Source organism: Hydra vulgaris, chromosome 11, assembly GCF_038396675.1.
Source record: "Hydra vulgaris chromosome 11, alternate assembly HydraT2T_AEP".
Classification (NCBI taxonomy): Eukaryota; Metazoa; Cnidaria; class Hydrozoa; order Anthoathecata; family Hydridae; genus Hydra; species Hydra vulgaris.
In genome coordinates this window covers 12,549,829-12,559,259 of record NC_088930.1, presented here as the reverse complement: position 1 = coordinate 12,559,259, position 9,431 = coordinate 12,549,829, and the positions used below count along the sequence as shown (strand labels likewise).

Below are 9,431 nucleotides of genomic sequence, written 5' to 3'. Positions count from 1 at the left end.
CAGAATTTTTTTTTTCAGTCTTGCTAATAAAAGGACACAATCTAGGTATGTTTTAGAGCATTTTTTTATAATTTTTCACCAACTGGTTAGGTACAGCTACACCCCTTTGGCACATGACACCCATATATATGTAAACTGACAAAAGGTCTTGAATCATGACTTAAGAAAGCAACTGCTGAGCTGTAGGTATATTTACTATTGAGACAGTAGAGTACGTGTATCAAATTGATAATGTGTTCACCTCCAATAAAGGAAGAAAATACCAATAATATTGGTATTTAAATGAAAAAATTAAAAAAAGAAAAATAAACAATATTTCAAATACACAAAAATTCATTCTTTAACTCAATGTTTATTACTGTGCACTGACAAATTCTTAAGGTATTGTATTGTTGTTTTATCATGTAAATATTTTTTCATATGTTTTCCAGGATATAGATCATTGGACGGTGACAATTTGGCAAAGGTCAAACAGAGAAGTGAAGTACATGTATGCCCTTAGTACAGTCTAACATTACAAAAGCACCAATAACAATATTTAAGTTATATTGGAATAGGATAGCATTTAGCAATATAAGCAAACATATATCATTTTTAGTATTGTTGATGGTGTCAAATATTTAGCTGAAGCTAGAATCTTCATATATTTTTCTTTTGAAAGTATAAAAAAAAAAACAATAAATATAAATTGTAGCATAATTTATGTACTATTTAGTTAATCAATTAACTTTAAAATAGTTTTTTATATATTGACTTTTCTGGCTTTTTTTGAAGCAAACTTCTTGATCACTACTGTGAAATCTCTTGATCTAACTATGTCACTTTCAATGCATAATAAAGCCAACTCATTTAAGCGAGGTTGTCCCATTGTTGATCTAAGTTCATTCTTAACTCTTTTAAGGACTGAAAAAGATCTTTCTCCAGTACAGTTTGTGACCATAAGAGACAAATAAATTCTCAACACAGTGTAGACATTTACAAAGGTATCGGTCAAACTATTCTTAACTAGAAAGGTGTACATTTGCAGTTCAACACAATCAGTTTCATTGGGCGGTGACAATTTGGCAAACAGAGAAGTGAAGTGAATAAATTCACCATGACAGTTAGGTTCAACATCTTCAAAATATGTTTCACATACAAATGAAACATGATCTCTCATACCATCATTGGACAAAGATTGTAGATTTTTAAGAAAACCAAACCTTTTGCTGACTGTATCATATGCATTAGCCTTCTGTTTAAGAGCAACTAACAATTGATCAACTATAGGCAAAAAACACTGAACTTTAAACTTATCAGAAGGGGATAACTCTAGATCTTCTGAGTCACCATAATCCCATCTCTGGTTCCTCTTGCGCTTTCGCCTTGATTCACCTTTGTACGAATCGGTACCCAGATCCTTTCCTTCCTTTTCAAATGCTGTGAACTGGCTCCGAAGAGAATGAACAAAATCACCCAAAGAACGAAGCAGTTCCGTAGCGGTGTTGAGATCCATGTCTGCCCCTTGTAAGTACTTGCTAGTTAAATTGAACCTATTCAGAATTTTTGACCACAATTGAACAAGGATACCTGTTTCATGATGACTCATTATATCTTTCAATCCTGCGGCTTCAGGTCGTGTTTCTCGCTTTTGGAACATATCTTGACACATGATATCCAGTGTAGACTTCACTTGCGTATAGCCAACCTGGAGGGAGTGTACAGCATCATAATGTGCTGACCATCTGGTATTAGATAACCTTTTGAAGGTAGGCATATTAAGTGGCTTTAAAACTGCCATCAAACGATTCCAACGAGAGGTGGAGGCAGAAAAAAATACAAACAGCTTATTTACAAAGTCAAAAAACGTTACAGCCTCAGAACAACATCCTACAGCACATTGACCAACAAGGTTAAGCGAATGAGCACAACATGGTATGTATTCAGCTAAGTTATTATGTTTTTTTATTTTTGCTTGCATGCCATTGAAACGGCCACTCATGTTGGCAGCATTATCGTAGGATTGACCTCGGCAGTCTTTAATTGAAATGCCAGTATTTTCCATAAAATCAAGTAAATTTGTTGCTAATCCTTCCCCAGTGTGCTCTTCTATAGGGATAAATGTCACAAAACGTTCAACTGGTCCTTTAGAAGTCATGTAACGGAATATAATGGTAAGCTGATCTACATGTGAAATATCTGGTGTTGAGTCAACACTAACTGCAAAGTATTTTGCTTCTTTAATCTCAGTTAAAATGTGGTCCAAAACGTCACGACTTAACACATGAATAAATTCATCACATGTAGTTGATGACAGATATGACACATGACCTCGGCCTTTGTTCGCTCTTTTCTGAATATGTTCTGCAAGCAATGGTTCAAACTCAGCCACTAGCTCTAAGCAACCTAAATAATTGCCATTGTGGACAGAACCCACAATTTCGTTACTGCCACGGAATGACAACCCACGCGATGCTAACATTTTGATTACGGTTAGAATACGCAACAGTATGTCATTCCAGTACTTTTTCTCTGATTCAAATTGCTCTGTGAGCCTCTTACTAATGTGCTCTCCAGCTTTCCTACGTGTTAAAAGGGTTTCAATTGATTGAATGTAGGTTTCACTTATTTCATGGCGAGCTAAGTCTCTTGCAGCGTGTTTCCAATCATCATATCCTGATGACATCAAAGCAGATGCTCCAATTCCACATTTTGAATTAAATAATTTACAATGGGCGCAGAAAACCTTACTAGTAGATGGGGATTAGCAAATCCAGTCTCTCTTAATTTTCTCACCATTCCCCAGAGGGCACGCGGACGTCCATAAGACGTCCATGGACGTCCGATATTGGACGAACGGACGTCCATTTTGGACGTCCATAAGATGTCCTATGGACGACTAAATGAAACGGCACTCGTCCGCCCATTTCGGACGTCTATTGACGTCCATGGACGTCTAAAATTGGACGAACGGAAGTCCATTTTAGACGTCCATAAGACGTCCTATAGACGACTAAATGAAACGGCATTCGCCCGTCCATTTTGGACAACTATGTCTATAATTTCTAATATTTTAGACGTCCATGGACGTCTAAAATATTTTTCAAAATATGTCTAACTAGATAGTCTAATTAGATATATCTGTGTGTCTAGGTAGAATTACATCTGTGACAGAGTATAAATATTATTTTAAAAACTTTGATCAGAATTTCAAATGCTTATAAAAAGGTGTGCTAAAATAAAAACAACTGAAATATGTAAAAAGCATTTACTTTCAAAAGTAATAAATTTACAAAGCAACAATTTTAAGTTGCTTCTTCTTCGTGAACGTCAGCATCGTTAACTATTTTTACTTTCGGCAACGCCCGCTTCAATAAATCGCCAACAAGGGCTTCGATAGTTGCGGCATCATAACCGGTTCTTTCAGATACTAAGCCTTCTAAACAAACAAAAAAGTAAATTACAATTGTTAGTCTTCTGAACAAAGAAATGGTTTTTATATAAACAATTTTTTATTTTTATATGTAAATATAAAAATAACTTTTTTTTTTAATTCAACTTAGGAATGCATAATACAATCATTGCCTAACCTTTAATACACTTGTAATGTTCTGTAGCTGTAAACTTTAGCTTGCCTTTCAATCCATCTTTACTAAATAAGTTTTGCACTTGTGGCACCATTAACTGGTTTAAAACATTTTTCACAGTTTTGCGTGGTGTTGCACCACCAATGGCTTTGATTTGAGTGATCTGAGAAATTGTTAAATTATTAAATCTAATAAGTTCTAAAATCTAATATCGTAAAAGTTAAATTTTATATTGCACCTTTACATTTTCACAAACACGATATACTAACGTTACAAGAAACATTACTTGAATAATCATCAGGAACATAATAGATTCCTGTTTCATTAGAGTTGACCACAAATAACATACAACTTTGTTGTATGTTATTTGTGGTCATCACCTGTTTTAATAGTATATAGAATATACTCCTGAAAAGTTTAATGTTTATACCTTGTTTTTCATAGCACTAGAACTTGCTCTGAGAATTTCCTCTTCTTCATTAAAACACTTAATATCTTTATGTGGGATTGTAATTATGACACCCACATCAGTAGCACCACTTTTTGGTTGTGTTTCCATGTTGTCCAATCGCTCCATAATTTTAATTTGATTTTGCTGCAACAATTCTAGTTTTATTAGCATGGCATACTGAAACTCTAAATATAAATTCTTTATTTGTATTGAAGCCAACAGGAAAAAACATTTATAAAACTAGAGGTAAAATTAGCTTTTAAAATTTTAAAAGAGAAAGATTATAAGAGCAGAGAAATAAAGATCATCACAAACCTTAATACCATGCAAAAACTTACGTTTATTTGTCATTTCCTTAAATGAAACACCACCATCACCTATCTTGAAAGATGTTGGATTTTTGTTAAAGTGGTACGATTCTAAATCCAATGATCGTTGGAAATCTTCATTTGGTCTTGGCTGTATTACACAGCCCACTTTACTTTTTTTCCATGGAGATATAAGTGGCACACCCATTTGAATTGGTGATGAAGAACCAGATGGTGTGCACTTTAAAACATTCAAATTTGGACTTGGAACTCGTTCCTTTGGGTTGAGTATATTTGAAACTATAAAATCAAAAAAAATAGAATAAAAAATTAAATAATCCCAGAACACACCAATTAAATACCCAACATATTAAAGCTCTATATACATTATTATCATAAATTGCATTGGTCTTATTTTATCAATTTTTTCTTCTTATTATACTAATTTCTTCAAGGTCCAGGGGTAACTATTGTGTAATTTTTGTTAAAACCTTATCTCAAGCCTATAACTGTGAAAAAATAACCTTGCTGAACAAAGAAACTACACAAGCAAGTTTCTGAAAATATTAACTTTATTACAAAATATATAACAGTATATCATCTGACAAAAAAAAAATGCAAACAGTTTTTAAATGAACCAATAGATACACTTACCAGGACGATCATCATTTTCATCTTCAGTTAAAAAGTTTAACATTGCCTGACATGTTTCATAACTTCCACACTCCAAAATAAATTCTAACAACATAAACTCTTGCCAGCCAGGTTCTGGACTAGCCCATTCAGATAAATAAACACCCACAGTTTTTTTTCCTCGTGGAGGATAGTATACTATACTTTCTTCTGCATTAACCCAGTGAGTAGGTACTACTGTCTTAGTGTCAATACCATCTTCTTTAATTGCAACAGTACTGTACAACCTACAATTTTAGATAATTATAAACTAAATAGCAAATAAGTCATAACAATTAAACTTACTATTTATTATGTACAATATATCAATGCAAAATTGTAACTCTTGTATATTTTGAATTGTTTTGAGGATAAATTTTATGTTTTTGTAAAATATATATGATTCTAGAAATTAGCTTCATAGTTAAAAAATGTATAAACCTTCAATAAATACATAAAAAACAAAAAAATATGCAATTTCAAAAATTCACATTATTTAATAAAGATATTACAACTTTGTTATTTTTATATGGAATACACACACATTTTCTAAGTAAGTCATGCATGTTAATTGTTTGCATTGCTAGACTACAATTTTTGTTTTTGATATAGTATATATTAAGTATCTTAGATTCTACAAAGCTGTCAAAGAAATTGTTTAAACGATTCTTTTTGTAGATTTCACAAACTAATTGATCGTTTGGTAAAATGTTTTTAACAAAAACAACAAAATATTTCGTCATGAAACAAGCATTCTTAGAAACATCAATTTTAGTTATTAATTTTTCTTTACGTGGATCATCTAATTTATGTTCGCTTAAGCGTTTTGCAAGTTCTACTAAAGGATTTTGTTTACCTCGTGCTAATCTTTTTAATTGTTGCAAAAAATTCTCAAACTGGAAGCAAGAAATCTCATCCAAACTGCTTTCAAAATGTTCAACATCATCTGTTATATGAAGACAGTGAACGTTGTAGACACAAAATGTGTCACCAAAATGTTCATGAGTGTTAAACACAAAATACTCCAAAAGTTTTTTAGCATGGCTCAAATATATTCTCCTATTAACATTACTCTCCTCGCACAACATGCGGATTGCTAAAGATAAGCTAAGAAAATGTTTATACATTTTAGGATTGAGAATGTCCTTTAAGACAACAATACCCACATATAGTAAAAAAGTTCTTAGTTCTGTGGCTTTCCATCTATTGACATCTTCTAAAGATCTTGTTTGACGCACAAAATCTGATGGCAACTTCCCATTTAAATTAGTGAGTAAATGAGAAATCTCTTTTAAATAAGGTGTTGATAAACGACCATCAAATATTTGGGAATATGTACCTTTGTAGTAGTATAACATACGTCTCATAACACCTAAATTAACTAAGTGCATATAGTCTAGAGCAAAATCCTGAATCATGTCTAAACCTTCAATGTCAAACAGTGGAGTTCGTGTATGATGATGGCACCGACCATCTTTATCTTGTTGAGAGTATAATGCGACTTTTAAATCAGCATTGTTTCTATTTGCAATTGTTTCGTGACTTTTATCATAAACAATACGACCATGAACATAAAAACCACGCAAATTGCATCTCTCACATGCATAGTATCCTGAATGTTCAACTGTGCCTTTTAATAGTGCCCTAGCAGGAGCATCACATGTTATTGCAAACAAAGAAATATTAAAGATCTTACCAAATATTTCTTCTGGCTGTTTGAAAGTTTTTAACTCTTCTGCAAAATCTGCTAATAATTCTGAAGCACGTGGCTTTATTTCACCGCCATACAATCCAACAACAAATGGTTTAAAATGTCCAAATTGACAAAGTATAGGCCGAATTTGGTAGGCACTTGATTCAAAAATAGGTAAACCATCTACATTACATATAAGATTAATTTTAGAGTAGAAGTCTTGAACTTGCAATATATTTTCAATACCTTTTTTTATGCCAAAATAAATGAAATTTCCATTATCAAAAGATGTTGTTTTCACAACTCTTCTTGTACACCAAAGTGTACTTGCATCTTTTGGTATTTCCTGGTGCCCATGACATTTTAAAATAGTTAATAAATCATTGGTACATTGCCTTGTGCAGTTGTGTTTTAAACTCCAAAGTTTTATTTGATTTTGAAAAGTAACAAATGGTTCTTTTTCAATATCACTGTTGTTAAAGACATACATTTCTTCCTGATCACCATCTTTAATATCTGTGAATCTCTCTATCTGATTTTTAATAATTGAATCAGAAGAAAAAACATATTTTTGTAGTACCCCATTACTAAATGTTGGCCTTAAGGCACTAGTTACATTTGGATAAATAACATTATCTGCAGCAAATTTACATACAGAGTCACTATCTGCACTCTCTAAATCTTCAAAATCTGAACTTTTAAAATCTTCCTTTCGAATAAAAGATTGGGAAAATTCACAGACAGCTTTTTTAGAATTTCGCCAGTCTGTAAGTCGCTTTCTTCTAAATTTAAATAACCTATTAATTTAACTTATACAAAAATTATAAATAGGTAAAAAGCAACTATATGGCTGCATCTTACTAAGTTTTATATTTTTTATGTTATATATGGCTATAACACTATAATTATTTAAGTGTTAAGTTTCAAAACAAATTTATATATATATTTATATTAAATATATATATATATATTATATATATATATATAAATATATATTTATATATATTTAATATATATATATATATATATATATATATATATACATATATATAAGTATATATATATTTATATATATTTAATATATATAATATTAATATATATATATATATATTAAATAAATATATATATATATATATATATATATATATATATATATATATATATATATATATATATATATATATATATATATATACATTTATACACACATTTATATACACTGCAGTGTATATTTATAATTAGATACATGCATAAATTTTAACAATATTTTTATATATTTAGTATATATAACTATATTTAAATGTATATTATATATTTGAATACCAAAACATTGACATGAAAAAAAAAAAAAATTTACTTGAAATATAAAATACATTAAAACCCACGTGGGTTTTAATGTATTTTATATTTCAGTACGAGTATTTTATATATATATTATATATTATATATATATATTATATATATATATTATATATATATATATATTATATATTTTATATATATATTATATATTATATTTCAGTACGAGTATTTTATATACGAGTACGAGTACTCGTACCTTTGTATTTTCTTATCGATAGAAACATTTTTTCTTTTTGTTAATCTAAGCTTCGAATCCATTATAATATATAAATGCAAAATTTAATAACACCACTTGGAGATGATCTCAGTTTTAAAGAGAATCACTTTACTTTAAACACACGTGGGTTGAAATAAAATAGTTCGTTCGGCCGGATCAGAATTGACCCGTTTCGTCTTAATAGGTCTGTTTTAGACTTGGACGAACGGACGAACATTGGACGTCCTATGGACGTCTAAATAGGTCCGTTTTAGACGTGGACGAACGGACGAACTTAGTACGTCCTATGGACGTCCTTGGACGTCCTGTGCCGGCTGGGTCACTTTTTCCCGGAAAAAAAGGGACTTTGTACACTGTCGTTTAAATTTAAAAGTGTCACCAGGCAGTACTTTAGTAGATAATTTAAAATCGCTACCCATATGTTGGCATGATAAAAAACCATCTGCACTTTTGCTGAAATACTCACGCAGGTCGTCGGTTATAATCCACTTGGCCACATGGGTGTTGACAGTGTGGGTCGTCAGAGCCAGGGGTAACACTGCTGAGATAGTTGAAACGCTTGAACTTGCTGTAGCTGAGTCTGCTGAGACACTATTAGAATTACCTGGAACTGGTGCTGACTTAGTTAGTGAGTTTGAACTCGCTGAACTACCTGGAACTGGTGCTGACATAAATGAGTTTGAACTCGCTGTAGCTGAGTCTGCTGAGACACTATTAGAATTACCTGGAACTGGTGCTGACATAAATGAGTTTGAACTCGCTGAACTATCTGGAACTGGTGCTGACATAAATGAGTTTGAACGCGCTGAACTATCTGGAACTGGTGCTGGCATAAATGAGTTTGAACTCGCTGTAGCTGAGTCTGCAGGGACACTATTAGCACTACCTGGAACTGGTACTGACATTATTGACATAGTTAGTGAATTTGAACTCGCTCTCGCTGTAGCTGATACCGAGACACTACTTGCAGTATTACAAAACTCAGTCATTTTTTTATTTTTGTTCAATAATTCATTTAATTGAATCTCATTCTTCTTCTTTTTTTGCATTTTGACCCAACCGCTCAGGCCGCTCCTTTTCATTTTTTATTTTAATTTTATAAACGAATGAGCAATGCTGTAATTTTCTGCGGTAACGGAAGTGATCATAAAATAAAATAAAA

At 31.6% G+C, this 9,431-nt stretch overlaps 2 protein-coding genes across 4 annotated transcripts; both read right to left on the bottom strand.

Moving 5' to 3' along the window:
* Positions 1-742: 742 nt before the first annotated feature.
* LOC136086853 (zinc finger MYM-type protein 1-like) lies at positions 743-2,665 on the bottom strand. The gene has a single exon (XM_065809347.1). The coding sequence runs from the start codon at positions 2,663-2,665 to the stop codon at positions 743-745; it is 1,923 nt and encodes a 640-aa protein (XP_065665419.1).
* Positions 2,666-3,233: 568 nt separating this feature from the next.
* On the bottom strand, positions 3,234-9,431 carry LOC136087411 (uncharacterized). 3 transcript variants are annotated; one of them, XM_065810145.1, is made up of 6 exons: positions 8,249-8,555; positions 4,980-5,245; positions 4,356-4,625; positions 3,997-4,202; positions 3,570-3,729; positions 3,234-3,418 (listed from the first exon to the last, which is right to left on the bottom strand). In XM_065810145.1, the coding sequence occupies exons 1-6, from the start codon at positions 8,308-8,310 to the stop codon at positions 3,285-3,287; spliced, it is 1,098 nt and encodes a 365-aa protein (XP_065666217.1). In that variant the 5' UTR covers positions 8,311-8,555; the 3' UTR covers positions 3,234-3,284. The 3 variants fall into 3 exon arrangements, with proteins under 3 accessions (XP_065666217.1, XP_065666218.1, XP_065666216.1); XM_065810146.1 differs by lacking the exons at positions 3,234-3,418; positions 3,570-3,729; positions 3,997-4,202; positions 4,356-4,625 and adding an exon at positions 6,694-7,472 and having other exon boundaries at positions 5,123-5,245; positions 8,249-9,430; XM_065810144.1 differs by lacking the exons at positions 3,234-3,418; positions 3,570-3,729; positions 3,997-4,202; positions 4,356-4,625; positions 4,980-5,245 and adding an exon at positions 5,475-7,472 and having other exon boundaries at positions 8,249-9,431.

Excerpts from the sequence above, each read along its gene's own strand:
- LOC136086853 (XM_065809347.1), bottom strand. The coding sequence starts at position 2,665 with ATGTCATCAGGATATGATGATTGGAAACACGCTGCAAGAGACTTAGCT.
- LOC136087411 (XM_065810144.1), bottom strand. The coding sequence starts at position 8,310 with ATGGATTCGAAGCTTAGATTAACAAAAAGAAAAAATGTTTCTATCGAT. Across the intron at positions 7,473-8,248 it reads ATCGATAAGAAAATACAAAG|AAGAAAGCGACTTACAGACT; the intron begins GTACGAGTACTC and ends ATTTAAATTTAG.